The sequence below is a fragment of the Amia ocellicauda genome, chromosome 1 (genome assembly GCF_036373705.1).
Source record: "Amia ocellicauda isolate fAmiCal2 chromosome 1, fAmiCal2.hap1, whole genome shotgun sequence".
Lineage (NCBI taxonomy): Eukaryota > Metazoa > Chordata > Actinopteri > Amiiformes > Amiidae > Amia > Amia ocellicauda.
Window position 1 is genome coordinate 33,443,888 of NC_089850.1, and position 20,994 is coordinate 33,464,881.

At 36.4% G+C, this 20,994-nt stretch overlaps 1 protein-coding gene across 1 annotated transcript; it reads left to right on the forward strand.

Annotated features, from left to right (window-relative positions):
* Positions 1–656: 656 nt before the first annotated feature.
* faxcb (failed axon connections homolog, metaxin like GST domain containing b) lies at positions 657–16,537 on the forward strand. The gene is made up of 6 exons (XM_066702550.1): positions 657–1,173; positions 4,800–4,935; positions 5,537–5,733; positions 9,619–9,836; positions 10,814–10,930; positions 13,272–16,537. The coding sequence occupies exons 1-6, from the start codon at positions 914–916 to the stop codon at positions 13,559–13,561; spliced, it is 1,218 nt and encodes a 405-aa protein (XP_066558647.1). The 5' UTR covers positions 657–913; the 3' UTR covers positions 13,562–16,537.
* The last annotated feature ends 4,457 nt before the right edge of the window (positions 16,538–20,994 follow it).

A 20,994-nucleotide genomic window follows, 5' to 3' on the forward strand; every position in this document is an offset into this window, starting at 1 on the left:
GTTACACTAGCAGGGAAATGGGAAATCACTGTAGTACTGGTCATGTGACCCAAACAAACAAGAGGAGAAAAAGAGCAGAAAATATTCCGGTGAGCGGAGGCCTGGTGAAATGGCAACACTGTCTCATGTTTTATTTATTTATTTTTTATTTAAAATAAATATAACTGTGGTACGAGTAATAGTATAACTGCATAAGAATAAAACACTATCATTCTTCATTTTACTACTTTTTCAAGTTAGGAATATCAGTGGAGCTAATTTGCTGTGCTGTTTTGCATTTGACTTAGGATGATCATGTTGAAGATAAATACATGAATAATATTAATTGTAATAATATTATCGCATCACTACGTATTTGGTACAGTATAGATATACCATTCACAGTTTGAGGCGAAATTGCAAAAAAAAAATAGTATTTTGCTTTACTATATTAAGTCGTGTGAAAGGTCGGCTTATTTACTATATTTCTGTGTGTTTGTTTTTTATCTCTGGGTTTCCCTTTTGTGTAGCTGTTGTTTTCATCCCAGATGGTTAGACAGAGGGCGTGGTCCCGCTCCTGCAGCGCAGATTCCCGCAGTTTGCGCAGATCTGCAGAATCCCACCGATCCCATTGGTGGAGCCGCGCAGGCCTGCGCACATCTGCGCTACACGAGCGCGCCCACTGTTCTCCGTGTGGTGTGGACAGAATCAGTAACAGTCAATGACATCACCGTGTGCACGGCCATAGACAAAAGCCCGGAGCAGCTGCGCAAGGATGCTGTCCCCGCTGCAGAGACGAGGATCAAGCAAGATGTTGTCTTTTCGCATTTTGCAACTGAAATTACCCATCTTCGACCATTAAGACTCATGCAATCATCTTAATGAAGCCTAAAAAACCTAGTGCCGAGGAAGCAGGTGGCGAATCTGACAAAGCATGTACTGGGGTGTTGGTTTCGCCTCGTCCCGGTCTTGTGTGGTTGATCTGAGCAGGAATCAAAGCTTCTCCTTCGGACTGTGTGGCTCCGATGATCACTACTCGTTTTATGGGTACATCGTCACTTTCCCTCTGCAGGACTACAGCGGGATCATGTCGGGGCTGGGGTCAGATTCCTGGTGGAAGAAAACCCTGTATTTGACCGGGGGAGCCCTGCTCGCCGCTGCTGCCTACCTTCTCCATGAGCTGCTGGCAATCAGGTAGGACAACACAAGGAAGGGTGACATACCACACACCCCACCTCCCATAGGATGCCAGTAGCTTATATAAAGACATAAACACACACTCGTACCTAAGCATCTGCTCCACCTTACATGTTATTGGTAAAATGACAAATCTGGGGGCGTCTGCATAATGTATTTTTAGCCTATATGTTAGCATTGAATGACTTGTGCATTGATTTGTATCGGTGCTCTTATTCCCTTTGAATGGGACTTAGGGGTTGGGTGTGCTGCACCGGAACAGAAAAATGCTTGGAAAACAACAGTTCATATGAGTCCATGGTGATATGACTATGCAAACTGTGCCCTCCTGATGGAGTGACTATCTGGGGTGCTTGTGAAGCTCAATACAAATGCGAGCTTGGGTACTTAAAGCTTGGTTGACAATCATATGCTACATTATGTATATTATGAACTAAAAATAGAACATGTCTCCCATCAGCATGAATACTTCAGCTTTTATATTATACCCTGTGTTGCAGGAAAACATAGTCTACCTACTTCCTGCAACACAGGCCTGTTTCCTATCCTAATCCTTTTCCTGACATGAATACCAAGGACACTAGATCACAAACCTCTCCAACTGGGAACAGATATTATTAGATTGTTGACAATTCATGTTTGTATGTTTAAAAACATAAAAATATCAATTTTAAGACATTAAGGTCCCTAATCCTGCATTCAGGTCTGAATGACCTTTTATCCTTTGCTAACATCCATGTCAAGATTGAACTATTTCAGCAAAATGTCCTTCCCAGAAAATTGGTAACTATAAACAAAATTTATAAATTATTATTAGTAAATTAAAACAGTAAAGGATGTTTCAAAACATATAGATTGGCTCAGGCCTAGTATAAATGTGGTCGAATAGAATCTGCTCAGGACCTGAACAGAAATAAAATGTAACTAAGACGAGTACAGGTAGTGTCAGTTCTACTATACCATAAATATAAATCCATGCATACTTCAATGTATTTAATATCTGTTTTATTTTGTAACAATGCAATTTCTTTAAAATTGTATATTTTATTAATTGTACCACAAATCTATCCTACAACTGCACTATGATCCATTGTTTTCAAGTTTGATTTCCATATTTGGTGTGACCACCCTTTGCCTTCAAAACAGCATCAATTCTTCTAGGTACACTTGCACACAGTTTTTGAAGGAACTCGGCAGGTAGGTTGGCCCAAACATCTTGGAGAACTAACCACACTTCTTCTGTGGATTTAGGCAGCCTCAGTTGCTTCTTTCTCTTCATGTAATCCCAGACAGACTTGATGATGTTGAGATCAGGGCTCTGTGGGGGCCATACCATCACTTCCAGGACTCCTTGTTCTTCTTTACGCTGAAGATAGTTCTTAATGACTGTCACTGTATGTTTGGGGTTCGTTGTCATGCTGTAGAATAAATTTTGGGGCCAATCGGATGCCTCCCTGATGGTATTGCATGATGGATAAGTATCTGCCTGTACTTCTCAGCATTGAGGAGACCATTCATTCTGACCAAATCCCCAACTCCATTTGCAGAAATGCAGCCCCAAACTTGCAAGGAACCTCCACCATGCTTCACTGTTGCCTGCAGACACTCATTCGTGTACTGCTCTCCAGCCCTTCGGCGAACAAACTGCCTTCTGCTACAGCCAAACATTTCAAATTTTGACTCATCAGTGCAGAGCACCTGCTGCCATTTTTCTGCACCCCAGTTCCTGTGTTTTCATGCATAGTTGAGTCGCTTGGCCTTGTTGCCATGTCGGAGGTATGGCTTTTTAGCCGCAAGTCTTCCATGGAGGCCACCTCTGACCAGACTTCTCCGGACAGTAGATGGGTGTACCAGGGTCCCACTGTTTTCTGCCAATTCTGAGCTGATGGCACTGCTGGACATCTTCCGATTGTGAAGGGAAGTCAGCATGATGTGTCTTTCATCTGCTGCAGTAAGTTTCCTTGGCCGACCACTGCATCTACGGTCTTCAACGTTGCCCGTTTCTTTGTACTTCTTCAAAAACTACCTTGTGTCTTGTTGCTGTGCTCAGTCTTGCCATGGTGTATGACTTTTGACAGTAAACTGTCAGTTAATGATTGTGTTTCAACCTACATATTTATTTGATGATCATTAGCACCTGTTTGGTATAATTGTTTAATCAGACACCTGACTATATGTCTACAAAATCCCTGACTGTGTGCAAGTGTACCTAGAAGAATTGATGCTGTTTTGAAGGCAAAGGGTGGTCACACCAAATATGGATTTGATTTAGATTTTTCTTCTGTTCACTCACTTTGCATTTAGTTAATTGATAAATATAATCTATTATCATGTCTATTTTTGAAAGCATTCTTACTTTACAGTGTTTTTTCACACCTGCCTCAAACCTTTGCACAGTATTGCAGCATTTCCCAAACTGTGGTGGGCCGCAATGAAAGTAATGGCGGATTATCTTTAAAAAAAGAAATGAAACCAGTCAGCCTAGCCTGCTCTTGTTTTTTCTTTTTTCATGTCAGAACTACCCCCGCACCCCCCCTCCCTCAATTCCGACCTTTGGTAGGTGGGGGTACCCTGCCAAATTCATGGCAGTAAAGGGGTCCCTGGGTCAAAAAGTTTGGGAACCCCTGCAGTACTGTATATACTTAAAAAAATGTATGTTTAAATAGATGTTTTTCATAATTTGCAGTCTATTTGGAAAAGGTAAAGCCTTTTTTTCTAATTAGTAAACTGAAGGAAAAATATCAGGACATAACATGTAAACATAAATCTGAAGAAAACATTCCTTTGCCCCCAGTTACCAATTTTTCAAACAAATATCGATTTCACATTTTGAAGTAATTTCATAAATGTCAGCTAAAGCATGCATTCATTATTCACTTCCCTACCTACAAGTTCATGATTTTGCTAGCATTTTACTTCTTCAACTAAAAAATAAATATAAAGTAATAGGCTTGTGAAAGCTGGGTCATGGATGACCTGGGGAAGCACACCAGTGTTGCACATGCTTGGCTGGATACGGCTGCAGCAATGAGCTCGTGAGACACCAGTTTGCTTCCTCTCCACGGTTTCTAACAATCATCTGAAAGAAGTGCTTGCAGAACAGGCTTTTCCTGAAATAATCATATATGATTTAATCTAAGGAGAAACAACATTGAACCACAAAACACATTTTTAAAACAAAGAGAATAACACATTAAATAACAAGAATCTACAGTTTAAACCATTCTCTTAAATTGTTTCCTTCCATTCCATATAGTCTTACACTATATATTGTATTGGCTATGAACCACTAGCAACTTTTAAATCCAGAATGACTCCTTACAGTATCAAACTGATATTAGATCTCTTTTGTTAAAAATAAAAACAGCTGTTGAGTAACAGAGGTGTGTTGGTGAAGTAGTTGAATTTATATCGCATTATGATAATTATTGGATGTAAATGTGTGTTTGTTTTAAATTTGTGGTCAGCATGATCAGTATGATGCATGATCCATACAAAGATATCTTTGATACAACTAGGTGATTGTTATTACTGAAGGTGAAATATATAATATCGTAATATTCTAAAGACCTGGCCATTACTGAAAGAATTGATTGAATTGAAAATGAACCAATGTTTTACAGAAAGGAACAAGAAGTTGATTCAAAAGATGCAATTATTCTTCATCAATTCTCAAGGCCAAAGAATGGAGTTCCTAGTTTGTCACCATTTTGCTTAAAGATGGAAACATACCTTAGAATGGTGGATTTACCCTATCAGGTACTGCTTCTGTTTCTTTTCTAGTTTCTTTCTTTTTTTATACCAGCATATGTTGGGATAGTGAGAGGTTACTGTTTTGTGCAGTCTTTTTATAGAAGCTGAGATTTGTTATGGCTCAGTGATCACAGCTTCTCCTTGACCATGCAAAGGCTAAACTGCACCTTCAGAACACTTTGGGCATTTTGAAGCATTTTGAAGGATTAATACTGGAAACTCAAATACCTTTAATTCTATGTTTTGAAATGCAATCTCCACGAGACTAAAAACTAGAACAGCTTGAAAGAAGTCTTCATAATGGAGGTACAGTGCCTTTTGGCAATCTGTAAACAAATGTACTCCAAGTTGAAACAGCGCCTGAATTGCTTGTGGACCTAAGTTAAGTTTGTGTTAATTGGGTATTGAGTTAATTCAACCTTGATTTTGTTCATCTTGACAGCAGGCATGAAGTATAGCAGCTAAAGCATTAAGCCTTTCTCACTCACTGGCATGTTTACCTTTAGTTTTAACCTGAAGGATTAATAGATATAAATCATTCTTTATAACCCTCTGCAATTCATTCTTTGTCTTTTTCTTTCTTTCTTACTCTCTTTCTGTTTTTTAGAATTATTTTGATGGAAAACTTTCTCCCCAAGGAAAGATGCCTTGGATTGAATACAACCACGAGAAAGTCTCAGGCACTGAGTTCATCATAGATTTCTTAGAGGATAAACTGGGAGTAAATTTAAATAAGAACTTGAACCCTCATGAAAAGGGAGTATCTAGAGCTGTGACTAAAATGGTTGAAGAGCACTTTTATTGGTAAGTCGCAGATTTCATTTTTGATCAAAAAAAAAATATATATATATCACTTTCAATGTTGCTCAGTCATGTGACCTTTGTATTGTATTTTAAAGATTATTATTAATTTATTGGCAGATGCCCTTATCCAGGGCGACTTACAGGTTACACAATAATCAATTTAAGCATTACAAAAGTGCAGTAATACAATCAATACAAAATTGTATTTAATTATTACAAAAGTGCAGCAGTAAAATCAATACACATTTACAAAAAGTATACATCCTAGTTCAATGAGGTTACAGATGCAGACATAATACAAATAAAGTTCCAAGTATGTGCCAGAGGGACTAAGGTATTAAGTTTAGGTGTGTTAGCTAAAAAGGTATTAAGCCAGAGCATAAGGAACATTATTATATAAAGTGCAAAATTACTGAACAGATGTATTACAGGTACAGTTTGAACAGATGTGTCTTGAGAAATCACGAGAAGGTGGTCAGGGACTGTGTTACATTTAATTGTAATCCTTGCTTATTGTCTTGTTCTTCCATAGTTGTATTTTGGTTTACAATGTCATAAAAATGGGAGAGAATACATTTCCTCAAATTTGCAACGTATTGTGCTGCAACTACTAAGCACATTTAGGCTACACTGAGAAATTAGATTTGCCTTTCAACTCAGGTATAACTTTATATACAAAAAGCTATCGCTCCGATATTTCCATCTGGGAATAAGTTATTGGTTATTAGCTTTGATTAGATATTATAACTAATGGCCATTATAGCACACAGACTTTACCATTTTTTCAAAAGGGAAAATTGCTAGCACATTGTTTTGGAAGATTGGTGTGATGTTCAACAGGTTTAATAAAGAATGAAACCAGGAATGAAACCAGGAAACCAGTTACAGTAGTAGTTCTCATATTCTGTAAAGTAAAAATGAAAATCTGTGTGTTTAGTGAAGTTCTCTGGTGTCATCCGTGAGTAAAACCAAAGGTGAAGCAGACATCTGGCACCTCTGGGAATGTGGTCAGCCTGTGTCTGGAGGCAGTGCAGCATTATAAATCAATAGTTGCTTTTTCTGAATTCCTGTGAAAAGATTCTGCAGCTGGTATGTCCTGCTCTGCTCCCCTGAATACTAAGCACTAGGAGTCGAGTTGTATTGTAATGCTTCAGAGGTATTCTTTTGAAAGTGAATTAAATAAAATGTTGAAAGGATCTAACAATTTGCTTAATGTGCAAAATGTTCATTCTAACTCTGTCCAAAAATGTGAGAATTTTATGGAGGTTTTTTTTTTTTTTAATTGCTGCTACTTGGATTGTATGCTGGGGTGAGATTAGGTAATAAGACGTTTATATGAGCAGCAAATGAATATCTGAATTACACTGTTAGACTTCAGTTAAATACATTTTAATCTTTTCCCTTTGATATTCACACCTGCATTAAAAGATTAATTCAACATGCTAAAACAACGACTTGCTCAATTTACACCAAAATACTTTTCTTAGGGAAAGGAGTCAATCAGCTGATCATTATAGCTCCACACAAATGGACACATTGGTTAAAGGGATAAACAGGACAGTTTTTATATTCACAGATTTAACTTAAACTCATAAAATAATATTTTTTATGTGTTAATTAGCATATACTTATGTGTTGTGAAGTTTATGCCATCTGTACAGCTTGTAAACTACAGATTAATTCATTATTTCATTAATTTATGAGATCCATCTGACACACAAGTGTGCACTGCTTCCAGAAATGACTTCAGTATAATTGAGAATCTTTGTATGCCTTTTATAATTGTTTTTGTTGTTGTTGTTGCTGCTGCTATTATAGTTCTTGCACTCTTGCGTTCTTTTAAAGCCAGTATGCCTGTGTGCAAGTGGAGTATCATTAGATTAACGTGCAAAAGCAGTTGTAAGCCTTTCTGCTCATGCAGTAGCTCAGGCAATATGATAGCCTAAGTCCAGTCACTTTATTTATTTACAGACTTTTCTAAGTGCTATTAATAGTTGGGAGTGCAATAAAGATTGTAATTAGAGTGGGATGTAGTGGTTTGTGACACCCAAGAATCATAACTGAAGGATGTACTTAATAAGCATATTGGAAACTTGCAGAAGAATATAAAAAAGAAATGGCGTCTTACATTTTTATCATATCTTTAATATTCATTCTGCTAGCCTCAAAATCGCACAATAACTTTAAACGTGAGAAGTTGTAAAATTGTAATGTTGCAAGTGAACAGTCTGAGAACATGATTGATACTGATCAAACAGAATGTGATCGTTATGCTAATTTAAACAAGGTTTATGAAATATGATATTATGACAGTTGTTTTGTATTTTTAAATGTACTTAAACACAATGATTCTCAGATGTTTTTGTTATTCTGTTTTACTTTTTACTTTTAAATAACACCTTTTGAGAACAATAAATTCAATAGAAACCTCTGAATAACCAAGCATTGCCATTGTGGGTGGATCCCTTGCTAGCATGAGGCAGTTAGTTTGTTTGATGTTTGTATAGCAGTAACAAAATGGGCGATGAAGAGGCCCTGTAAGTCAGACTGATTGGGGTCTGCAACATGTAAGAGCCCACTGTATTTAGAGGCTCAATCCACACTACTCATTCAAAAGGTGGAAATACCCAAGACAGGATACAGTGTATTTGCAATTCACATAAAAGTCTCATAAAAAAAGCAACTTAATGGGTAAACCACATATAGTAGAAAAAATAATGCCTAATTTACTGTTGATGTATTATGACTGTGGCTCTTTATTGTTACTAGAAGTTCATTAAAGATTAAGAGAAGCTACCATTTATTTTGTACTATTATGCACAAGTATTGAATCTGCAAATGTCCTGCAAGCTGTTTACCCATTGACACTGCATTGATTAAGCATCATTATCCTGCTCTGGGGAATTAGATTTGCCTTATCTATATCTATAAAATCAGGGTTCTGAAGAAGAGTGGAAACACATTAGTTGTTTTTTAAATTGCACTAAAATACTTAATAAGGTTAGAATCCATAGCACAGAGCTTTTTAAACTGAACTGGAGTCAATCACAGAAGGAGCAGAGGTACAGCTCTAAATTATTTATTGTTAGTAAAAGCATTTGGCCACAATTATGGAAAATGTACTACTTTTATTTAATTTATTTTTATACATCAAATATCTCAGAATCTTCTGCTGGATTTATCCATCATTGCTGTGTTGTTCTGTTGGATTTATTTCCCCCAAGATGCAGTTATACAGTATTTAAACCACATTTAAAAACACTCTTATTGGTTACTTCAGGCAGTTTGATTTTGTAGTACGGACAAGGCCTGAAACATGCCTCTTAGTGCTCCTATCAGCTGAAAGAAATGTGCCTCATCCTGAACTTGGGTCTTAAGACAGACTCCTCAGCCTGAAGAATAATGCTACAGAATAACTGTGATCAATCCTTTAAGAACATCTCAGGCCTGTGACTCTTATCTGAAAATCAATGTTTCCAAGTGACTAAATCCATTTTTGTGATATCAACTTTTAATGAGTAGAAATTGTGTTATTTGAAAAGAGATCTCCTAATGAAAGGAATAAGAAAGAAACATAACTTAATATTTCATCTGTGTATCTCAGAAGGTACTGTAATTGTTTGCAGACAAATAACTATATAAAATGACAATATTAGAAAAAGAAAAGGGTCACAACAAACAGGCGAAATAAACTCTGCTTTACTGAAGTCTTTTCCTGTCATTCATCATTGTAAAACATTGTATATTGTAAGGCCTTTTAACCCTCAATATATATGAAATGGAAGCATAAACAGATTGCATAGCACTGTGTATTTTCACAGTGTGGAGATTACAGACAAAAAGAGTGATCTGAAAGGGCATGTGTTTGTGTCTTCTCCACGGCAGGACCATTGCTTATTGTCAGTGGGTGGACAATCTGCAGGAGACCCAGAAGATGCTGTCTGTCACCGGGCCTCTCAGCGACCTCCTCAAGTGGATCCTCAGCCACCTGACCCGAGGCATCGTCAAGAGAGAGATGTACGGCCACGGCATCGGCCGCTTCTCCAAGGAGGAGATCTATGCGCTCATGGAGAAGGACATGCGAACACTAGCAACTATTTTAGGTGCAGTAATATTCAGTCAGTCAGGGATCAGCACGTGACCACACACTGCACCGCACTGTCAACGCCACGCTTCTATCTGGTTTGCGATTGTGGGCCGTTTTAATTTTAGTTTTTTTGTTTGTTTTCGAGATGACGTAATGTTTATATCCTTCACAAATATGTTTGCAGTTCTTTCTTTTGGTTGCCAATTTTGGCAGACGTCTTGAAATGTCCAAGCTGTCTGATGACCTGGATAAGGGCGTCTGCCAAGAAATAAAAATAATAATAATAATAATGACCAGTTTTGGTAATCTCTATTCGTTGAGGGAAAGATGTTATTTTGCATGAGAATTGTCCAGACTGCACTATATGAGATTTTTTGTTCTGGCTAGGTTGTTAGTTACAAGTGAAAAAGTCAAGAATAAATCTGAAATGAACCTAAGAACATTTTAAATAATGAACACATTAATTACTGGATCATTATAAAATGTCCCCTGAAAATCAAAGAAAACAAGGCCATTCTACATTAGATGTTCTGGTTAATATTGACTACTATAGAATTAAATGTACCATGATTCCGAAACTGAGAGTGTAATGTTATCACTAGTAATTACATACTGGCATGTGAGTAATATTAGTGTGTAGATGAAAGACAACAAAGAATCCCGAACTGTTTTAGTTTTTATTGGTCAAATGCATTTGTCAGTGCAAATAGAAAACAACAAAAATCATGTCATCTAAACTCGTGTCAATTCCTCATGATATACTTCTTGAATAGTTTTTTTTACAGTCCATATTGGCCCATGCTGTATGATGAAGGATGCATGCTTTGAAAGCTTACGTTTCTTCGATTATGGTGCACAAGACAGAACCTTTTGAAGTAATAATACTTTACCATTATTGTTTTGATGTGGGTTACAACACATTATATTGATTTCATGTTTAATATTTCCATTATTGTGGTAACTTCAATCAATACCATTTGTTTTCTGCGACAGGTGATAAGAAATATATAATGGGACCAAAACTTTCATCAGTAGATGCTACAGTGTTTGGACATCTAGCTCAAGCAATGTGGACACTACCTGGAACAAGGCCTGAGCAACTGATTAAGGGTAATGCTGCTCAGCAGTTCATATCATGACTACTTCACCACTCGTATTTGTACATCAAATATTGATCATGTTTTCTTTCCAAGACACCACTCCATTCTCACTTAATAATTGAAGAATGTACAGTTCCCATTTCCTCTCAATACTGACAGCAAGACTATGTGCTCTATAATGTTTTAAGCTGTAACCAAACATGATTAAGTGAAAACTTATCTTTGGGGTGCTAGCATACCTCAGGTGGATTGCCTTAGAGCAGGGGTCAGCAACATAGGGCTCGCTTTTAGGAACCAGATATAGCTCTTGAGTGTCACAGTGATCGACAGATGCAAAAGAATTTAAAAAAACAAATCCGATTTTGATTATGACTACTACTATTCATGCAACTGACAGCGCACGGTTAGGTGTTTTAGATGTTTGTTTGTTTTAATTTAGTGATTAAAACATTACCGAATATCTAAATGAAAGTCTGAATGCCTGTATGAAGCTTAACTGTCTTGATGAGATATGAAACTTCAAAGAAATTAGCAAAAAAGCAGCAACAGAGGTCGCGTTAGACCTGCAATGTAAGTGTACGCTTAAATTATATATATTTTTTCTTTCTTGAATTAAAATTAAAAATACATTAACTGTGAGTTTACATTTTTTAAGTAGCTCTCCGTGGACCACCTCAAAATGTTGTAATGTTCCACACACAAGTGTTGCAGACCCCTGCCTTAGAGTAATGATTTCCTTAAAGAAAAATAACAGAAAGAATACATCCATTTGGATTTTACATTGGCAAGGAATTATCAAGGATACACCTGCATGCTTAATCCATGATTTAGTAATACTGGATTATATTGTTGTGTGGCAATGCAACTGTGATTAAAACATAATCCCAGAATAACTAATCCTAGTTTAACCACAAACAGTGTTTTTGAATGTATAAAATAAACTTATATTGGGTGCACTGGCCCAAAATATACCATCTATTTTAGTTTTAATTCTATTGTGAGAAGTAACATTAATTTTATCTGCTCTACTCTGCATAGTGTATTTAGTAATACATAGTGTATATTCCTATTGAATTGCTATTGTTATCTTTGCATATTTTAGCAGTTTGTTCAAATACGTTTTCACAGTATGGATAGTTCATATTGTCTCAAATGTCCTGTTACTTCACTCATTACTTGTCATATTTAGTTATACATATTGTGTGTAACTTGTTCTTATTGTCCCTCTTTTGTATGATTTGAATTATTATTTTCTGTTGCAGAGAAATAGCTTGTGAGTTATCACACAAATAGAGATGTAAAAGTGTGCAAGGGGAAGCATATAGCATTTTAAAACTCTCCAAAGCTCATTGTTGAAGCCTTATGTACTGTATTTAAGGCTGTTAAATACTTTCTCCTCCCTGTTGTTCTCTTGAAGAAACTGATTTGCAAGCACACAATCTAACATGTGTAGACTATGTTATTAACACCTGACAGCAGGGGATACTGGAAATTTGAATAATATTCAGAATCTCTCATTCATATGACCTAGTAGTATGACACAAAGAGGCCTAATTAGAAGTTGTTGGCAAAGTCATTTGAAAAACCTTCTTCACATCACTTCACATAAGCTCCTTACATAAATGTATCAAGCATCAATTTGCACTATTAAAAATATAAATATTTGGCTTCAAAATCACTTTGTGACCAACTTCTTATCTTGGCCCCTTTCAAAGCTATGCTGTAAGTGTTGAGTTCAGTTTGGAATAAAAAAAAAGTCAATTAAAATGTCAAGACTTTTTAAACATGGCTGATTTAAGTGGAACATGACAGAGACCATTGCAATGAATATGCTTTACATTTAATCTCAAAGGCAATTCTGTATTTCAAAAAAGTTTGAACACTTCCTTGTCTAGCCTTAGCTACATTACTTTTCTTTTTAAAATTCTAATAGTGTTTTGATAGATTCTTACGTTAATTTGTCTTTTGTTAGGTGTCATATAGTTCCCTTGTTTATTTATTATCATTCAATATCACATCTATTGAAAACAAACTAAAACGAGGCATTCCAAGATTTATGTAATTGTGAAAGCGCAAGCCAAAAAGATGACCTCTTGTGGTGATATTGAGGAATTACACATAATATCAGACGTGTAAAACCACCTCTTTTCCACAAGATGCTGCTCCTGCTCTGTGTTGTTTTTTCTCCAGCAAAAGACAGAAACAGGGAAAACATGAATGCTGATGTACAGATAGCTTATGATTAGTCTTTTTGCCAAAGCTTTAACAGTTTCAATACCAAAACAGCATTTTATTCTGTCTTTATCGGTATCCACATTTGAGATATAGCTAACCTCTCTTGTCATCTGCAGGTGAGTTAATAAACCTAGCCATGTACTGTGAGAGAATAAGAAGAAAGTTCTGGCCTGAGTGGTGTGACGATTTTGACTTCATGTACGACGAGACCAGTGAGGAAAGCCTGACGCCGACGCAGCTCCACGAGTACGGCTTGTATTCACGGACTGAAACGTTCGAAGAGGAAGTGACAGAAAACAGCTTCTCCTGCTCCCACACGCCAGACACGGACTACACCGGCCACTCGCTCTTTGACTCTGACGTAGAAATGGAAGAGTTCACAGATCAGGAGCAGTTCAAATGTTAGTCCCTTAAACCCCGCAAGTAAGTAATCATATGTAGGCCCTCACACACACCTGCCTCTCCAGAATGAGCGCAGGAATACGTTGAAGAAATAAAGGCATGTCTGTCATAGTGAGACGCAGATAGGCAGAATACATTGATTAGCAGGTAGGATTGCAGGAAGCACACGGATGGAGCTCGGGAGTCCAGCTGGAGCATTTATCTCTCTTCTAAAAATCAGAAGACATGATCAACGAAGAACAACTGCTTGTGGGTAACTTTTAAACGTGTTTCATTAATTCATTTATAATGTTAAGCATTATAAAAGGACCAATGACTTTCATTAGGATATCAGTGGTAAAGACATCTGACTTTTTTCACTGTGGTATGTATTTTTTTTTTTTTTCAGGTGTAAAATATATATATATATATATATATATATATATAGGCGTCTGTACATTCTTGACGAGTTCTTCTTACATAGCATGTTGAACGGACGTTCCTCAACATTCCTTACATGAACAACACAAACAGCGGTGAACGCGGAGGTGGGTGCGTTTTATGTACCCATGACAATGCTCATTTGGAGAAGAAAATAAACAAGACCGGATATGGCCGGTCAGGCTTGTCGTAGAGAAATGTTCTGAATCATTAGATCTCTAAACGCAGAGAACTCACAGAATTTGTATGAATTCTTGTTTTGGTCATACATTAAAATATCCTTGTTGCATATTTTTTTGTCAGTCATTGACGTACTATACAGAAGCCTACTCTTGATGGCATTCAGGTTTGTAAGAGAAGACAAATACAGCAGCAGATGAATAACTTCTGTTGGTGTGTGTTGAATGCGTAATTCTTATTCCCCATCGTTCAACAGCTGTTTATTCTTGGCCAGTTGAAGTGCGTGTAGGTGAATCGAGAACACTTGCATTCGGCTTAAAAGCAAAATAACATCGAAAGAAGAAAGAAATGTTTTCATATGAGCGTCTAAAAGCAGTTACATTTGTCACCAGAAAACGCATCGAGGTGCTGATGCTACAGCGCTAGACTGAGTCTGATGAAAGCTTCAGAAACACAAGGTCTTTCTCTCACGGCAGTTTATAGCGTTGAATTGATAAATGTCCTGACACGATCGTGGCTGTAGGATAAAGATAACATACTTTTGATCCAAGATAGCATTCCTCTATACCTCTGTACTCCCTAATCTACATTTTGAGTTATTCAGGAGTGTGGCATTGGATTAGAAGGGGAAAAGCATCCTTTAAAAAATAAAAAATAAATAAAATAAACTTCCTCTTCACCGGGAGCAATTACCATCTATGTCACATCATGCCTTGACATGAACTGGGACATCACTACCTCTTCACTTACATTTTCATCCTAAAGAACAGGGAATCTAAGTTACTACCTTTTCATGTGATTCATATATAAATGACTACAGTCAATTATTCCTCTTTTTTTTTTTATAAGGAAAGATTGCGTTTGCTTTATGGGACAACATCTTTAATGTATCATTTTATGTCTGTATGTATGAAATTGCCTGTTGTACAGAATGCAATAACTGTATCTTCGATTTCTACTGATTACATCTGAACGGACTAATTTGTAATACTGCAGGTTTTGTCAGCTAGGAAAACTAGTAGTTCATCATTGCATTGTTAAAAAAGGAATATCAATTCCTGAAATATTCAACACAATAGACATTCAAATGCACTCAATGCAGATTTTAAAAAGCTACTTTTAAACTGAGTGGCTGATGTAACTCCTTAACCGGTTTAATCAAGTTTAGGACTTTTTTCAGCATAATCTGTGCATTTTGTGTCACATAATGTAAGGTTGTCAAAATGCATGATTTGATTGAGACACATTTACATGTTTTTGCCTTAGTGGGAAAAAATCTAATATCAGTTCAATGGAAATTTAAAATATACAAAACAAACTTATATTAAAAAAACAACTTGAAGCCTTGAGGCCCGAGTCAGTCCATATGTATTTATTTTTAATTTTTTGCACTTTGGAGGGGAAAATACCAGGTTGAGAAATATTGTATACATTGTAGCATTTCCATGTCATTTGTGTGGTCAGATGTTAATAATGCAGGTTCAGAATATTCGCTCTTGGACCCCATGAAGATTCAGTCCACAGGTTTAGTTTGCAAGTGATTTACGTGTTCAGTATACTCTCCCGCAAGAAAGTGATATTCCAAAATGATACAACTGTTGAAAGAACTGTTGACTTTATTTCCTCAGTTTGGGTATGGTGTGTGTATTGTTTGTGTGACTTGTTAATTAGCTATGCACATAAAATACCAAATAAATAAGTAAATACACGATTAGATTTTATTTTCTGAATTCAGAAGATGAATGAAATTAATAGCTCTGCTAACACCGTCCAAGACTGAGCCCATGATTATGTTACACATATCTGAAAAGCCTGTGGTAATGTGTATAAAGATTAGTGTTGTTAACCACGTTCAAAAGCCGTGTGCGAACAATATAGCAGAGCCTGTTGTTTTAGAGCATTTTATTTTGTAAACCTGAAAAACAACACAACAGTTTAGGAATGAACTGTACAAGGAGAGTGTGGTATGTCTGTAAATAAGTCTTGGGTTATATTGGCATTGTTTGTGTGCTGAATAGTGCATTGATATAGGAACCTGCATAAGACATCCTGAGGGTCCTTTTCCCAGTATCAAAATGCAGTGGATATCCAATTGACATTTAATGGGATCTTTACTGCTTTGTGACCATGTACATATCTCTATTAATAGTTTATAAAGCCATATTAAAGAATTGACATCATATATGTTAAAACTCTTGTGGAACTGCACTATATTAGGTAATGTACATCAGTGTCCAAAACTGTACATTAGTCGAAACACTGTAAAATATGATGTACTAATGACTTCCAATGAATGTATTATAATCAGACATGTGGCTATGTGTAAATGATTATTCAAACAAACTGAATATTGAATTAAATATAGCTGTGACAATTTTAATCACCTGCATCATGTTTTAAATGTGTATCTCTCCCTTTTTTTAATAACTTGTTCTATTTCAATATCTATGTAGCAGGAAGATTCTGAGGTATAGTTTTGGTATTTTTTCTAAAACTACAGAGAAAAAATGTACTTTGTTAAGGTGGGTTTTTTTGAGGTTTTTGATCTTTGATTTTAATTGCCTTTTTACCCTGCTCCGTGTATCAGAAAGCACATTGGGAGTTAAACAACTTACTAGTTAAGTTTTTTAAATTACATGCAATGACCTCTAAAAGCAGATTTGACATTTCTAAAACAAAAGAGATGGTTCTGCCCTCTACCTGTAAAAGGTGTTTCTTCAGAGCTCTTGGAACCGAGATTATGAGACTGAGCCGTTATATCTAAATATATCCAAATCTGAATCATGAACAATGACTAAATTAAAGGGTTCAATTTAGCTCTCTTCAGCTCTCACACTTCCCTTTGAGCAATTTCTGGCATATAATCAAACACAGTCTTCACAGCTAGCTAGGCTCAATCAGAAAGCCATTTGGTTAGTAATTTTCCTCCCTGGACACTGATTTTCTCAACACCTCATGGGATTTACAAATAGCAGTTAAGAATCGGGTGAATTCAGATCCAGTCAAACAGTGGTTACAATGGAAAAAGCACCCAAAACATGCCAGCTTATTAAAAAAACCTGAGAACTTTCTTTAGCAACAATACGTGAACTTTGTAAGACCTTTGTTAGTTTTGCCAGTTAATTTAAGGTTATGCCTTCATTCAGTAAACATTAATGGCACTGCCACAATTTAAAAATGTTCCCTCTTTTTTTGACACAGACTTTATGACATTAATTCATCAATTCATACACAATGAAAATATATCACTAATTACTTTAATTTAAAAATTAATCTATCCACAAATAATAACAGTGGAATTCAAATGCTTGTAGATGTAGATCATAAATCCCCATATCATGGATATTACAGTACAGAATTCTAGAACAGGACTATGTTTTTTTTTTTAAATCTATATATCCGTGTTTTTGGAGGTGGTAAAATAATGCATAATTTAAAACTAAATATGTGTTGCTTTTCTTTCAGATTCTGTTACTGAAATAAGTGTTTTTTTATTTATTTCAATCTGGCATACCTTTTTTCAAAGAACGTGAAGTTTCAGCTTTTCCGTACCAAACCAGCACTAACAGTTGAGGTGTTGAGTATATAATGAACGTTTGTTTGTTTGTTTGTTTGTTTGTTTGTTTGTTTAACCGGGACATTCGCCTTTGAGATCAAGGCCTGGTGTTCATGTATGACCCGCATACAAAGACAAATTCATAACTAAAGGGTGAACAGCAGCAAAAGCCGGTATGACAAAATTACATCACATCATACAATAAGTCACAAAATGTAATGAAACACTTGTACGGTTTCTTCAATATCCTTAATGTATTTAATTTGGCTTTTAAAGGAATTATAATTAAATTGAATTCCAATTTAATAACTAAAAACCCTTGGGAATATTACATTATGAAGTCAATTAGAAAGTAAACTATAATTAAAACAGAGCATTGATAATAGTGACCTCAAATATGAAGGGATAATACATTCAGTATTTTTAAATTCTTCCAGTACAGAACCAAAAAGCAGTATGTAAATATGATGGCTATGTGTGTGCATTCTGTTTGTGTGTGTCTGTGAGAAATGAATTATGTCCGGCCTCACGTCAAGCATCAGATATGTACATGGCACGCAGTTTGTGTTTTGTGTTTGTTCACTGTAACGGTGGCTGGACGGTGTGACACACTTTTTTCCTGAGAGCTCAGTTTGCGATTGTCTTCCATTGAGTTCTGAACCGGCTACTGTAACCAGTTGCTTTAGTATTCATTCAAGGATACAGAAAAAAAGCAAAAATCTCCCGGGTATATTTACATTCAAAGCCGTTGCTCACTGTGGAACCCAGCCACCAAACAAAAGATCTTCAGCTGCTTTTCCACCAACATCTGTCCTCATCTGAGTCACTGGATACGGCCCCCAAATTACTATTCTCTCAAATCGAAATCATAACCATTTAAGGACAAACAGCATAACCACTTTAATATTGAATCGTGTCACTGCGTGGGAGGAGGCCTGAGCAGAGGTGTTTAGGTCCAATCAAAGCCACTGCTTGTGTGTATAAAATTAACAATCAACTGATCCACACACTTTTTGATGATTCAGGATATGTTTGGGGATGGATGAATTCTTGTACAGCACCATAGACGCATAACCCACCACATGACGGGTAGATGTGATGATTCATCATCTGCAGGGCTGCAACTGGTGCAAATGTAATAGGCTGTACTGTGGGATAGACACAGATTAAGTGTTTCCCTGATTCCACCTACATGTTTTGAACTATTAAAAGGGTGTCCGGTCCTTTAAGAATAATAGAGTTCAGACACGATGTAGACTTCATTTTTAAGAGACAGAAATCAGTTCTAATGGGCTTCAATAATCCTGTGGCCCCGATTAAAGACAATTATCAAGGTTCTTGTTGAGTTTTGGAAAGAGGAAAGAAACGGGACTCTGCAAACCAGATATTTCAAGGTGTTTGTGCTTGAAAAACTGCACCCCTGTGGATATACATGGATGTAATAAGACTACTTTTTGTCTTTAATTTTGAGGCAATATATTATATTAACTCAATCACGTTATATATATTTTTAATTTTAGCATGTACATTGCTATTAAACTCTACTATCCAATGTCAAGTCCAAAATAATCATTTCCTATCTAGCAAAAATAACTTCATCCAGCATGTGCTGAGTGAAGCCCAGAGAGAAGCAGACTCTTGAGGAGAAACAGTGCAGCCCTGTCCTGTGCTGAAGACCTCTGTGATTGAGCCGATCACACTGCGTCTGCTGGCTGTCAGAGTCTCGCACACTGGGAATCCTGCTGGGGGTTTCCAGCCAGCACTGCGGCTCAAGGACCGCCAGAGAGACAGGCTTGATAGACACAAGTCGGCCAAGCACTCGGCTCCAGGGTGGGCCAGCGTCACAACACCTAAATAGCATTGTCTGGGAAGCCTCTTCTTCCGCCTGAGTGCAACTGAGCTACTGAACTGATACAAACAGCTGTCACATGGTGTATATACTATTAGTACAGTGGGTCACATGATCAATTATTATTTTAGCAATTTGTACGTTATATGAATGTATGTGTGTTTCTATATACATATACATTTGCATATGCATACATAGATACATGTATATAGTAAATATTACATTTTCTATTAAAACAAATGTTTTGAGGTGAAGTCACATATAACCCCATGGGTAACCATCCATATTTGACTGAATAATAATTAAGCATTACAAAATTAACGTACTGTATTAGTCGTGGATGAGTGCATGTTATTTGTATTGTTAATGTTAATAAAATATGAATTGTATGAGCATAGCAAAATTATTTAAAAAATGGTTTTGAAATATAAATTGCCTAAATATTTTAAAACAGATAATGAGGGCAGGAAGACAGTGATTAAAATGTTTTTTTCAGAATAAGAAAGTCAAAATTGAAATTGGCAGCTAAAAGGGTTTCATATTGTGTGTTGTGTAATGTGTTGTTTGTCTGTTACCAAAATCTTCGGATAAATCTAAATACCTCTTTTTTTGAGCATAGTTTGGGAAAATCTGATCATGTTGATTGGGTAGCTTTTTTATTTCTGTAAGTGTAAGAATGTAAAGGTACAACTCCAAAGCAGCTGGAGAAAAGCCGATTTTTTTGTTTAGTTTTTTTTATTTTGGGTAGATTATACAGAGTTTATGTGGAGTTAGAAAAAGTGGAGCAAGAAGTGTTGAAAGTCTTCCTGATCGCACAATTATATAAACGCATTTCTTAAACAGTATTTCATTTTATTTACCAGTATATATGTTCTAGAAAATAAAAGCAATGGTTGGAATGTTTTTGATAAACCTCAAATCTCTGCTTCACCACACTAAGCTTTTGGATGTACTGATTTTCTGTTCATTAGGCATGCCAGCATTTTTAATCTAACACCACTGCTAAAGAGTGGCATGCTTCCAGTGAAATATATCAGCCAGCCTTATTAATTTCATGCCAAGTGCTGGAGGCGTGAATGTAGAAAATGCTGTTTGACTTAGGATAATGGGAATCAGGCAGCTGAAGGCAAGGGATACAGATCAGGAACCCTGGGTCTCAAGAGGAGGAGCAGGTGCAGGCTTCGAGCAAGGCCTTTAGGCCCGATGGGGCAGCCAAAGCTTAAAACAATCTGCAATGCTTTTTTTTTTTTTAATTTGGGTTTTGCTTCTCTCTCTCCCTCTCTCACTGCTTAACAGATCACTGCTCCACAAAGAGAGGTAAACAGAGAAAAGGAAATTAAAAAGGGAACTCCCATGATACACAAAAACAAATTAGAGCAAACAAATTACACAGAGTCAACAAATAAACACTGGAGCATCTGTGAATATCTTT